Here is a 14,538-nt window from a genome sequence, read left to right as displayed (position 1 = left end):
CTTTTTGTACTTGTGGATTGGAGAGAGGGAGAGCAAGAATTTCTTATAAGTTTATATATAATAGGTTTTAGGCTTTAAGGTTTGAATACCATTGGTTTAACCAAAGATTTGGATGTCATGCTTAGCTGCTAGGAAAAGGAGGCTTTAGCGTTTGAAAAAGCTAAGTTGGTGAGGACGAATGAGTTTAGGTGAGTTTTTCTACCCTGCCTCTGGGTGAATGATGATATAGCATTGTTTGACTGATTTGTGTTTGTGTTTGTTCTGAATTTGATTGAATATGCTATTGTGTATGCAATGGTATATGAGCATGATGAGTATGCATAACAATGTGTAAGTATGTATGTTGGATGTCAAGTGATTATGAATCGATTAAGTGGTCAATGGTGTACTCTATGATATAATAATAAATACTCTACTTTGAGTGTTATGCGTGTCTATTGTATGCATTGTACGGAGGGAGTTACATTGGCGGATTAGTTGAAGATAGGAAAACTTGGCATAATGGGGGAATGGGCGGATTGTTATGGAATCCAAGGGAGTTGGGCGGCAACATGAAATGGTTATCGACTGGCTCACTAGAGCGACACCGTGACGACGGTTATCGACTGGTCCTTCGAGGCAACACCGTGTAAACAGTATATAGGCCCTTCAGGGCGACACCATGTCAATGGTATTAGGTCTTTCAAGGTAACACCTCGCAAGAGGTTTACTAATTCTTTAATATCAAAATGTAACACCCTATACCCAACCCGATTTACCGGATCCGAATTTAGGATATTACCAGACTTAATCATTTAACAAAAATTTAAGCGGGTAAATACTTTACTGAACGTGTTGTTTTACTATTTAATTCCATTCTTAGTCAAATATTTTGAAGATAAATGTTTGTTCGATTACAACTAATTCTCAATAATAGTGTAAGACAATATCATTTAAAACTAAAAAAAGACTCAATTGTGGTGTATAGTTCTATTTTCCATTTAAAAACATATTTTCAAAGTGTCCCTCTGTATGCATAAATATCGCTCTGCGATCATCCACATTGGAGCATTCCTTGCTTGGTCCCCTCTAACAAATAGGTTCAAACTTAAAAACCTACATTTCAAAATAATAGGCATAAGTTCAACGGAACTTAGTGAATCTCAAATAGTTTTACCTTTAAATGATGATGTTGGATCCCTTGAGTTAAAAATTCTAGACCTTCTTTCCGACTTTGGAGAATACGTTTCTGATTCTTGGAGAATAATAGTGCGTGTGCATCTACTCTTGAACACCTTATAGACGATCCATCTAACTGGCAGGTTACAACTTCACTCCATAGTTTAAATCTTTTTTTCACTATCCCTTTGCAGTTGAATTCATTCCCTAAGGTAATATTCCTATGGGTACCATTCTTTGACTGACTTTCCTATTGACTCTAGTGGTCACTAATACAGTGCACACTAAATCTTCCAGTTAACCCAGGCAAACATACTTACTCGGATGAATGTTAGATTTTGATCACCCAATAGAATTTTATATAGCTTGATACATAACCTGAGGATTCCCAATTTTGGCGGACTCTTACACCATCGTATCTCCAAATAAGACAAGTTCACCTTCTTGGGGGATTACTGAAGTGGATTCTTCAGTTGCATACAATACTGAGAACTCTTTCAGAATCTAATTCCAAGACAAACCCAAATTACACAGTAAGGGCGGTCTAATCAATCGCCATTTAGGCTCTATAGAATTCATCATACAGTCTTTCTATACAATACACCACAAAGGCTTTCTAGATAATACGCCACAAAGGCTTTTTATAAGATTAGCCACAAAGTCTTTCCAAGTAATCTGTTTTTACTATCCCGGCAGACCATCTCTATGGATGCCATGGGGCTTCTCCCACATGGTTTTATACGTTCACGCCCTCTTGGCATTTTATCAATTGATGTCATGACCATGGAATTTCCACAAATTTATTCAGTGATCTGTCAGTCTGGTTAGTACTATAACTATCTTACCGGAGGCTACACAATAAATCTCCATTTCACATTTGTACATATCATAGACTTGTTTATATTGGACTCATATCTCATCAACTGATTTTTTACATAAACTTGACCATCCACACATGTGTAACACTAGTTATTATCCGCTACACTTTCTAGAGACGACGTATCCACTCTCTAACAACAAGACACTTATCATGCAACTTCATGTTCAAACAACTATCAATAATCTTTTCTAAAATTTCTACAGATATTTTCCCAATGAATCATGCTTATCTACAAATTTATCAACCATTTATTCGAATTAAAATGATATACATAAGTTGGTTTTAGAGACTCACCAAAGAACTACCTTTACTTTAATCAGAAGTTTATGTTTTGATTGTCTTTCCTAATCCAGTAGCAGCAACTGCTTAAAAGATCATAAGATTTCCATTAGAATCCCCAGTATAGACATTTTACTAACATTTAAACTACATATGACCCTCATACAGGGCCTTCCTGTAACATTCTCTCCTTCTATAACTGTAATGTGCAAAGTTCTAAGACTTACCAGAAGACAGAATCATCTACTCATTAGCTGAGATCTTAGTCTAATCTTGTACAGCCCGATTTTGGGTCTAGTCAGAACAGTGGTTGCGGGGCCACAAATCTGACGAGGAAAAATTTAATATTCTTATATTTTTATTATCTACAGTTTTACAAAATGATTTCATGAAAATTTCATTCAAAAATTTTGACGTTTGGGCACTCAATTTAGTCGAAAGGACTAAATTGTAAAAAAGTGCAAAACTTGAGTCCTAAAAGCTAGAGGTGTCTAATTGCTATGAAATTTTAAATTGGAGGTCCTTAAAAGGTAATTAGACCATTGGTTAATTTTTTGGACAAAAATGGACATGAAATAGGTGAAATAGAATATTTTTAAGTTAGGGACATTTTAGTAATTTAGTGATTAAATGAATTAAAAAGCCAAATTAAAAGCCAATTTTTTTCTCATCTTCACCCCCTTGGCCGAATTTCACATGAGGAAGACATAGCTAGGGTTTTTCAAACTTCCAAGCTCGATTATCAAGAAAGACGAGGAATTGACCTTGATCGGGGAAAATGCAAGGTTATGGACTAAAACGCAAACATTTGATATTTTGGATCGGGGCAAGTTTGTGTGTAAATAATGCATTTTTTTCACTTACGCTTTCATATTTTGACATATTTTGTGAAATGTGGCTAAATATTTGATGTATTTGACAAAATATTGACAAGTGAGAAATTTCCCAGTTGAACCTTAGGAATAAAATAGGATGCAAGTGACATGTCACTAGGACCCTATGTGAAATTGTGACTAAGTGAATCTGGGTACTGGTCTTATAAGTTCTACCAGTGATTGGGTAATTCGGCATGTGTTGCGGATACTTGACAAATTATGTGAGCAACACTGAGTAGTTACGAATGACCGACAGCTTGTGTGAGCAGACCCGCGAATGTAAATAGCTTGAGAACGAGCCTATGTGTGATAAGTGATGTGAAGTAGCTTTGGCTACAAGTGTGGCACTATGTGTAATATCCCGATGTATCCGTTAATATTTCGAAGTGTTCAACGGGAAATGACTAAGTGTAAATGATTGTGATTATGTGATGAATGAGTGCAGGTACATGTGTATATATATATATTCATGAGCAGTGTGCTCGAAATGTGATCGAATTTTGGTAAGGTTGATGTGAAGTAAGTATGACTATGAAGACTTGTAAATATTTGATAATGACTAGCTATTGGAATAGCTAGCTATGGATATGCTTGGTGTTATGTGTGTGTAAATGAAAGTTAATACAAAGAAAATATGAAAGAGTAAAATTAGTAATAAAATAGTTTTGGACAACAGCTGTTGTATAACTTTGAAAAGTCACCAAAAAAATTATAAAAATCGAATTAGAGGTTGAATAAGATATGAAATTAAAGCTTATTGAGTCTAGTTTTACATAGAAGAAACGTTGTAAGCAAGAGAATTTCATATAATGAGATATTTGAATTTTTATGAGACAGGGTCAGAGTGATTTCAGAATCCCCTATTCTGACTTTGGAAAATCAGTAAAAATTGTATAAAAATAACTATGGGTTAGAATTTATATGTTTAAAATTCTTAATGAGTATATTCTCAATAGAAAAAACGGGAACATCATCAGAATCCTGTACAATGGGATAATTAATTTTTAGTGAAGAAGGGTCGAAACTGTCAGACAACAGAACATAGATGACTTTAAAGAATAAACTGTACTTATTGGCTAAACCATAAATTCTAAAAATTTTATGGTAAGAAGATATGTGAGTCTAGTTTCAGAGAAATTTAGCGGATCTTAATTCAGAGTTCTGTATCTCAAGATATAAATAATTTAATGACTATGACTCGCGTAGACAGCTTGATATGAACATGAGTGAATAGTGAAACTATGTGCAAATATGATTGTATTATCTTGAGAACACATTATGAGGATTGATAAAAGCATGCTAATAAATTGTTTATTATTTACATACCAACTTACTAAGCTATTTGCTTACTCCATTTTCTTTCCCTTGTCTTATAGTGTCACTAAGCTAGCTCGGGGTACGGGGATCGTCAGAGATCCATCCACACTATCAACACTCTTTTGGTATTTTGAAAGCAATATTATGAATTATGGCATGTATAGAGGACTTGGTTATTTTGTTATGTCTCATAATTGATTTGGCCTAAAATGTTGGCCTATGTTATTTGATAGTTCATTTTGTATAAGGCCATTGATGTTGGCTATTATTGGTTAAGTTGTACGTTTATGATAATGTCATGTTGAGTGTTGATAAATTTGGTATAAGTGTGTAAATGGTTGGATAGAAAAAGGCTTGGTAAATAGCCTAACTTTCATCCACACGGCTGGCCACATGGCCATGTCCTCAAGGCGTGTGCCCCTGTTTTTTTTCAAGAAATTTTTTAAAGTTTTCAAAAATTCTCGGTTTGGTCCCGAACCACTTTCAAAGTATGTATTGGGTCTCGTAAGCCCATATTAGGGACTTTATGTTGAAATATGAAAATTTTTAATTTGGATGAAATTTCATGACTCGATTTTGTATGATTGGTTATGTTTAAGTCTTGTAATGCCTCGTACCCTGTTCCGGCGTCTGACACGGGTAAGGGGTGTTACAAATCTTAACAAAGAAGAAAAAGAGGATGTCGAGGTTAGAAAAAATAACCTAAATATTAATCAGATAGAAAAAACCATTTAAAATGTCCCCTTCCCATAAATATACTCTTAGTCCCCCTGATGTAACACCCCTTACCCGAGACCTTTGTCAGAGTCGGGCACTAGGCGTTACCTGACTTAACTTACCAATTCGGAGCATAAAAATTTTCTTTTAAAATTAATTCGCTCGTGTTTAATAAATATGTCCCTAGAAAGAGTACTCTAGACCCTAAAACATACAACGGAAATGATTCGGGTCCAAACCGGGAACATTAAAAATTTTCTGAATACTTATACAAATCAAAATAATTTATTTCACCATTCACCATAAAACTGTCCACCTGCATAACTGTCACTAATTTAATTATAACTTGAGTTACAAAACTTGAAATTTAGATCTGTAAATTTTCCTTGAAACTAGGCTCATATATCTTATTACCATAAAACTTTCAAAATTTTTGGGTTAGCCAGTTAGTACAGTTTATTCATTAAATTTTTCTCTATTTCACTATCTAATGGTTCTGACCTCTATTCAGTAAAAATCAATTATCTCATTTTAAAGACTTCATATGGTGCTTCTGCATGTTTCTAGTGAAAATAGACTCACTAAGGAATCTATACATATAAATTATAACTCATAATTCTTTCTGTACAATTTTTAATGATTTTCTAAAATCTGAACAGGGGACTTCAAAAACCATTCTTACTTTGTCTCACCAAAATTCAAATATCTAAAAATATATAACTCTTTTGCTTACTGTATTTCTTTCATGTGAAAATAGACTTATTTAGCTTTAATTTCATATCTCATTCAGCTTCTAATTCAACTTCCACTATTTTTGGTGATTTTTCAAAATCGAACTACTGCTGCTATCCAAAACCGTTTTAGTAAAAAAAATGTTAATAACCAAGTTTATAACACATTTACTTCCTTTCAATTAAACCCTATACATGCCATATAGAACTTCTGATGCACAATAAAATTTACCGAAGTAATCTAGATAGTGTGCCCTGATGTGTTGATCCGATCCACCGATTTCACATCAATCTACAAAGAACATTAAACACACATGAGTAAGGTTACAGAAAGCTTAGTAAGTCATAGGCCCATAATAAAATCTTATCAAGATTTCACTAACAATATTAATAAACAAGTATAATTCAACATTTCCTGCCAACCACAATCTCAAACAATGAATTTACTCAATCGAGCTCAATATCAGATATCAACTTATTTCCAACATTTAGCTTCAATTGCACTTACAAATACTTGTCAAATTGATGATTGTCTTATGGATTTGAGTACATCGTTTGCCCGGTGCCACGATTTGCTTGAATCTTTTACAATGGTATAACTCAGTATGGTTTTCTTCACTGAAATACCATATCTACTTTTCGCAACTCAGTACGGTTTTCGTTAGTAAAATACCATACCTACTTCTCACAACTCAATATGGTTTTCTTTACTGAAATACCATACCTACTTTTCACAACTCAGTATGGTTTTCTTTACTGAAATACCAAACCTACGTTCCACACTTTGCCATGGATCCACCATCGACTTATTCGTCAATTCATCACTGGTTACTGAACGTATGTACTCAATCCTGCATATCCCTTAATTTGAACTAACAATCTCATTTTTTTTCTCATTTTTACCATAATCATATTTCAACAACAATATACGAATTGATACAATATATCATTCCCACATTAACAATTAATCATAAAATTTCAGCCATATGAACTTACCTGGGCTAATTTGTAGGAATTGTAATATTTCAGGGACTAGTTTGATATTTTCTCTTTTCCGCATTTATCTTCGGATTCCCGACCTATAATATAAATTTTTTTCCATTCATTAGCATTTATTTTAATACTAATTCACTTCGCAATTTATGCCCTTCAATTTTGAAATTACACTTTTACCCCAAATTTTACACTTTTTACAAATTAGTCCCTACTCAATTAACATTTCAATTGAACAAATTTTTCCTCAAATAATAATTTATCTAATCATTTTAGGCTATTATACAGCCTTTGGTATTCAGAATTTTAGTACAAAACCCCAATTCCTAGCTTTTTCACAATTAGGTCCTAAAAATCATTTTCTACTAAAATCACTTAATAAAATCATAATATAATGAAATTAAAGCTTCAAATATATGATATTTCATCATAAAATTCCATCACTTATTCATGGTAACTTACAAAATCACCCATGGAATAAAAAAAACTAATGAATTCAATAGTTGGTCCTAGTTGTAAAAGTCACAAAACATAAAAATTTTCAAAGAACAAGCAAGAATTGAACTCACATGGTGTAAAAATATGAGAAACCAACTTTTTTCAGACCTCCTATGGCGTTTTTGCTGATGAATTATGAAGAAATCTCTAGATTTTTCACTTTTGTCTTTGTTTTATATATATTTAATTTACAAAATTTCCAATTTTGCCCTTGTTTTTCCTTACTTTCTTGCTGATTTTTCTTGCCCAAACCATCCAGCCCATATAATTTGGGTCTAATTCCCTTTTAAATCCCTCCTTATTAGTCACTTAAGCTATTTAATCAAAATTTAACAAATTTTACACTATTTTCAATTTAGTCATTTTTACTTAATTGACCATCCAAACGTTAAAATTTATGGCTCGATATCTCATTTTAGACCCAATTTACCTATTAAATTCTTTTTAAATCACAAAATTCACTAATTCAAAAATTCTTCTAAATTCACACTTGACCCATAGTTATTAATTTATTAAATTTTAAAACTCACTGGTCGGATTTAGTGATCTAGAATCACTGTTTTTGAAACCATTGAAAATTAGGCTATTACACCTAATTTCCGTATCAAATCCAGCGTAGGTATAAGAAAATTCGGTAAAGGTTTACCTTATTATTGACAAGTCATGGGGAGGGTCAGATCAATTTAATTGAATCCTGTTGAGAAATGACCAACCATGATGCTTGTTATGATTTGTTTAGTTAGCTTATTTTAGTGTACAAGCAATCTTTCACACATCTTACTACTCTATTTTTTACTCTGATTTTTGTTTCTGTTGCTGTAGAATCCAAACAACTTCCAACCAAACTTGATACAGAATTTAATTGGACAGTACTCATGCAAATTGGGCATACCATATCTTGGAGATGACTCTCGTTCGGCATGATCTTAAAGACAAGTAAGTCTCCTACAAGTTCCTCATATGCTTGACAGGCTTTTAGTGTTCAAACAAAACTCTGGGCATACCCCCTTATAGGCGCGCACTTTCTTGGTCGTAATCTTTCTTCTCTTAGAAATATCTTGCGATCAATACTCTAACTTGCCATCAGGTCAACAGGATAGCGGATTACGTTACCACAGTGTACGTAGCAGTCTACATACCTACCTTACTCATCTTTTTGGATCTGACAATTTTTAGGGTGTGACACGAAAGTCCATGGTTAGCCATGGCATGATCCAGTGGCAAACAAGTATACGTTATGGAAAAAAATGGAGTCCTTCAGGATATTGAACAAGGAAGTCTATCGGGGAAAAAAGAAGAAGCCATTGTATGACTCGCACAGCGAGTAGTATGACAGAAGGACCGTGGCACATTTGAGAATCAGAAACAGGAAAATGAAAGGATCCGCCAAAATGCAATGGTAAGTGGAACTGATAGAAGCGTCTTAACGTAGGTATATGAGAGATGAAGGAGAAATTTTCTTCAACATATTGGCAAATAGTATTCGTCATTAAAAGTCAACCTGAGTTTAGGTAGAACCATCATTTGGCTAAGAAATATTGGAATGGATTATCATATTTGAAATCCTAATTGATGATCGATAAAGAGGTAGCTAGAAAAGTTGTTAGTCCACCAAGGACCACGTGGAAAGGGAATGTCCACTCGAAGCTTAATGATCGATAAAGTCCGTCAGGGATTTACAAAGAGAGAAGAGGTCCACCAGGACTTTCTGGCATGAGATAGTCTACACAGGACTAACAGAGGTAGAAGCCTGCAATGACAATTTAAGAAATAGATAGTTTGCGGGGGAAGGGGGAGACTATCTAATATTGGGAGCATCTTGGTGGAATAGACTAAAATTGGGGAATCCTATGGGACTATTTGGATGGTATGAGTCTACCAAGAAAGAGGGGTGCCCATCCACCACCCATTTTCCATAACCAAGGCCTCTTATAAGGGCATAAATAAATATGTCTTCCTTTAAGGAGGGATTCATGCACAAGATTTGTCATAAGAAGTTCATTGTTGGGAATAAACCAATAGATATGGCGAGTCATCTGATAGTTCGTCGATAGTGGTCGTCAATATGGATATTCGTATATATGGTTACTTTATGATGAGTCAAACCGAGAAGGCAATCATAGAAGTTTTAGCTAAAGATAGACGGGGAAAGTGAAGGCGTTTGGGAAAATACGGATATGACTACACTAGTTGACATGTCCGTCAACGTTTAGTTCCAAAACAAGTGAAGGCGTCAACGATGCCATGTCACCTGCGGAATCTCTTAAGTCACTCAAGGAGTTTATCTCTGTGCATTAATTCTTATTTATCCATCAAATTAAGAGTTTTTCTATGAGTACTGTCGTATAGAACCTCATTAAGTTCATCTAGACTTACTTTTGTATTGCTCTAAATGCAGGGTTAAGGAATGATTCATAGATCACGGAGAGACCAAGCCAGACGCCAGCAAGTTGTGCGAGTGGTGCAATAATTGTATCATGTCTATAGAGGGGTACCCTTAAAGGCTACGCCTCAGGGGAAAAATGCTTTAATGTATCTATTTTAGAGTTTTGAGTCTTAGAATAATGTAGTTATTTATTCGTACTCAACTAGTCATAATGGTAGTTGGGACTAAACACTTGTATGGTGTAAAATATAATTGAAATAAAAAAATCTAAATCAGTCATCATCAGTGGATTTGGTTGAGAGTGTTTTAGTAGTAATGGATGTTTATTTTAATATTAATTAAGTCTGTAAATAAGCAGACAAAAATTTTGTTAAGTAGTTCGGGTTAATTGTGACGCTAGGTACCCGAAATTGGAAATATGGTCGAGTATATAGTGTTACAAACGACGATTTATAAGATCTTTTGTAAGCTCGATTATAACCTAAATTTGAATAAATAATGTTGTTAAAAGTCTTGAAACCTAAATGTTCGTATAATTTGCATCGTAGATATTAAATTAAAATCATAGTTGCTTAGGCAACGAATCTGATATCTCACATCTCAGATCTGGTGATCGGATTGAATTGGATGTTACATACACATATTTGACCCATACTTTATTAAATTAACGAAAGTCTGATAAATTTTAATCAAATTAAATCACTTTTAATTTGAATAACTTTTTGTTATAGTAAATAATAATGTAATTATTATATATGTGATACCTATATTTTTCTAAAAGGGAGGAGGGGAATAAGACTTTGGAAGTTAAATAGCACTTAGGGAGAGAAAGAAAAGTTCTTTTTACACCTACAGTAGCCTTAATTTTCCATGATACAATGAATTGATTTTGGGTGCTTATAAAGAATTCTAGAAAGAGATCCTTACTATAAACTTTTCATCAACTCCAATGTTACATTAAATATTATAAGAATTCTAATAGTTTATGTAATAAGAATTTTTGAGTATTTCGTTTAGTAATTTACCCCTTGTAATGATTTAAATAACTGAGTAAAGTTTTGAATAATTAAACCATGTTTTTATGTATTACATAAAATATTATAAAAAATTAATAGTTTATGTAATTAGATGGAACGAAAGCTATAGAAAGTTAAAATCCCTAGAAATTCTGACCTAGCAACCATACCATTCGATGACGGGGACCATTAGGTAGAGAGAATGTGATACAAACTCCCCCAAAGCCACCAAGCTTTAATGGCGCTTGTGTTATAACCAGTTTCAAGGCCTACTAGTGAGAGCGTGTTGGTCTTCTTCATTAGCACCGGTTCTAGCCTGTTGGGTAATTTCCTTAGGTTGCTAAAAAAGTAAAATTCACTATAATTTTTCAAATTCATAGATTGGTTACAATTTTAATATAACTACTTTACATATATAAATAAAATCCAAATTGAAATCCTCAAAATTGGCATTAAAGTTTTGATGGTCTTGTAAATTGAAAAAGTAGAAGGTAGGAAAAGGTGAGTTGCAAGTCCCGTTTGCAGAGATGGAAATGTATATGAAACGGTGAAATACCATCATCTAGCACCTTAATTAAGACGCTTTAGTAATTAACATTATCTGGGAGGTCGAATAAGACAACTCCGTCTAATCTCGACTTTAAAATATGAATTCATGAGAATAGATAATTATGGAATACAAGTTTTGAACAGGTCGAGGCAGCATTCGCTAGCAAGTCCCCTCTTCCAAAATTTTTCATAGTACTCGCCATAACTAAAACTTCGATACACTGCAGGGTGATCATCGTCGATCAAGTCCGTAGCAGGGCCTATCAAAGCATCAGGTGAGGGACAATAGAAGGTTGGGATGGATATTCGTTCTTTATTGCAGTTCACAACAGCTCGATGGAGCACACTTTTGTAACGATCATTGCTAATTACCTGTTACAAAAGATCACCACTCACTTTATTTTTTTTTCTGGATTAACAAATAAATAAACAAAGGTTACAATCACAATCCACCACTTCACCTGCATTTGATCGCCGATGTTGACAATGAAGGTGTTGCGAATGGGATTGACAGCAATCCACTTGCCATCTCTTAAAACCTGTAATCCAGGGACGTCATCTTGAAGAAGAATAGTTATTAAATTAGGATCAGTATGGCCAGGCAAGCCATAAGTAAGTTCTGGTTGTGGACAAGGTGGATAGTAGTTTAAAGCCATGTGTTGCCCATGCTTGCTTAGGGTCTTATCTATATGATCTCTCTTCAGCCCTAAGCTGTCTGATATGGCCTCAAGCAGTCGTAGCACTAAACCTCTAACGCTACTGCAATACTCGGCTACGTCGTCCCTGACAGGAACCACAAATTCAGTCATGCTTAAAATTAAAAGATGAAAACCATTGGCTTATTTATGCTACTATATTATTAAAACCTGAAGGATGGGGGATTTGAAGGCCATGCGTTTACGTGATCTTGGAGAGGGTAGCAATGGAGTCTCAGAAAATCCCTCCAGTTGGCAACCTTCTCCGTCTTAACGTTGAAACTAGTTGACAACCGGTTGGCGACGGACGGGTCGTCGGAGTAATTCTTCAACCGCTCACTCTCCGGTAAATAAAAGAAATCTCTAGCTAAACGCAGCATGTTGTTGATGGTGGATTCTGAAACCCCATGGTTCTTAACCTGATCATACAGTAGAATAGAAATCACTAAACAGACTTAACTAGTAGGAGTAGCAAGCGACAATTACAGCCAAATCAAAATATTTGTTTGGGTACCTGAAAGAAACCATCATGTTGGCAAGCTAGGGCAATCTGTTTAAGAACATGAGAGCGGTTGGGGCCATGGAGGTCCTGAAGGTCGATCAGAGGGATGGAAACATTTGATACATGAACATCAATCAGGTTTGGACGGTCGGAGATTGGTCTGATGTAGTTGGTAGGCACCAGTTTAACAGTAGTTGCGAGGTCAGCGAGTAGTAGCTTGGTGGTGGAGAGCGCCATGGGAATGGAGTATGATATTTAATTACTTTGTACAACTTTGGAGGTTCCGGCTTTCAGCACCCATTTAAAGCACTCATTTTCTGATGACGTTGAGATGCTGATATCACAAGATGTACGTAATCTTTCTGCCATTTATTTTTAATTGCAAAATTCCAGAATCGGACAAATGATGTTACAGCTTTTACAGCATCACATTACTTAACTAATGTTAAAGGCCATGTGAACATGAAGATGGTATTCTTGGAGTTTAATCAGGAATGTCAAATTACTTTCACATGTGAATGATTGCCAAGTCACTGGTTTCTTTTTCTTTTTAAATGACGGTTATAGTATTTAAATATTCAAAATTCCTAAATATCTTAATATCTAAAAATATTATTAATTAGATTTAGTATTTGTATTTGTAATTATAAAGACAATAGAAATTATTCCATACCTTAACAACCATCTGATTAACTTATTTACGAGTGCAACCAAATTCAAATGCATGCTCATGTCGGTACGCTAACACCATTAATTAATGTAATATTTTTTCCATTTTACAATTCAAATAATAATGATTTATTTTACATTCTAATTTTATAAAAAATTATTTTACTTCTTAATTTAATTTTTTGTCTTTTTTAGTTATTAAATTTAGGGATATTTAAACTTCGGTTAAAACCAAATTAACTGACCGAGCCGATCTAATTCGGTTAATCGACCGGTAGCCGAACATAGTTTGGCCGGAGGTTGGTTAATGGTTTTTTGGAATTTCGGTTACCGGTTAATTCGGTTCGAAATCAGGTAATTAACCGAATTAATCAAACTTAATAATTAACATTATGTGTTAATTTCAATACTTATGTAGTGTTTTTCATTATGTAGTGTTTCAAGACGTAAAATTTCGATTAATTCAATTAACTTTCAAGACAAAAATATATATTTTAGTTAATTTCAATGTATTTATTTGATATCTTTTATACTTGTTTTAACTAAAAGATAAAAACATATAAATTGCGATTAATTCAGTTAACCGATCGAATTAACCAAAATATTTCAGTTCGGTTAAAGGTTTTTTGAAAAAATTTCAATTCGGTTAACAATTAAAAAATTATACAGTTCGGTTAATGCTAGTTCGGTTCAATTAATAACCGAACCAATCGTTTCAACACCCATATTTGAACTTGTGTTTTTTTGTCAAATCACCCAAATGAATAGAAAAGTTAATATTTCTTAACTCTGCTAATGTGGCCTACACATGGATGACACATCAACATTCAATTAATTTTTTAAATTTAAAAAATTTAAAAGTTATAAAACAATATTTTTTAAACTTGAAATCATTAAAATATTAAAAAGTGTAAAAATTATAATTTTTTAATATTTTTAAAATTAATTAAATACTAACATGTCACCAAATCATAATTCATATATATTTTACATTAACTAAGTTAACAGAATTTAATTTTTATCAATTTTGAGAAAAATTGATAAAAATAAAAAAATTTATAAATTTAGAAAAATTAAATAAAAAGTTAAAATAATTTTTTAATCAAATGTGCAAAAAGAGTTAGATATTTATATATTTCAAGCCGAAAAAGAGTGGTCACTTATGATAGGAAGGTAGGCCCCTAGGCTTACAACAAGAAAAGCTGTCGACAAAGGCTTGGCTATTTTACCTAAATAGTCCAAAAAAATATTATATTTATAAAAATAATCCAGA

General features: G+C 33.5%; 1 protein-coding gene across 1 annotated transcript; it reads right to left on the bottom strand.

Moving 5' to 3' along the window:
* Positions 1 to 11,368: 11,368 nt before the first annotated feature.
* Positions 11,369 to 12,866, bottom strand: LOC105791284 (protein DMR6-LIKE OXYGENASE 2). Its single transcript, XM_012619296.2, has 4 exons — positions 12,609 to 12,866; positions 12,266 to 12,513; positions 11,861 to 12,182; positions 11,369 to 11,771 (listed from the first exon to the last, which is right to left on the bottom strand). Exons 1-4 carry the CDS (start codon positions 12,831 to 12,833, stop codon positions 11,520 to 11,522), a joined length of 1,047 nt encoding a protein of 348 aa, XP_012474750.1. The 5' UTR covers positions 12,834 to 12,866; the 3' UTR covers positions 11,369 to 11,519.
* Positions 12,867 to 14,538: the final 1,672 nt, after the last annotated feature.

The sequence above is a fragment of the Gossypium raimondii genome, chromosome 8, assembly GCF_025698545.1.
Source record: "Gossypium raimondii isolate GPD5lz chromosome 8, ASM2569854v1, whole genome shotgun sequence".
Classification (NCBI taxonomy): domain Eukaryota; kingdom Viridiplantae; phylum Streptophyta; class Magnoliopsida; order Malvales; family Malvaceae; genus Gossypium; species Gossypium raimondii.
Note: the sequence above shows the minus strand (reverse complement) of the source record. Positions and strands in the feature narration are given on the sequence as shown.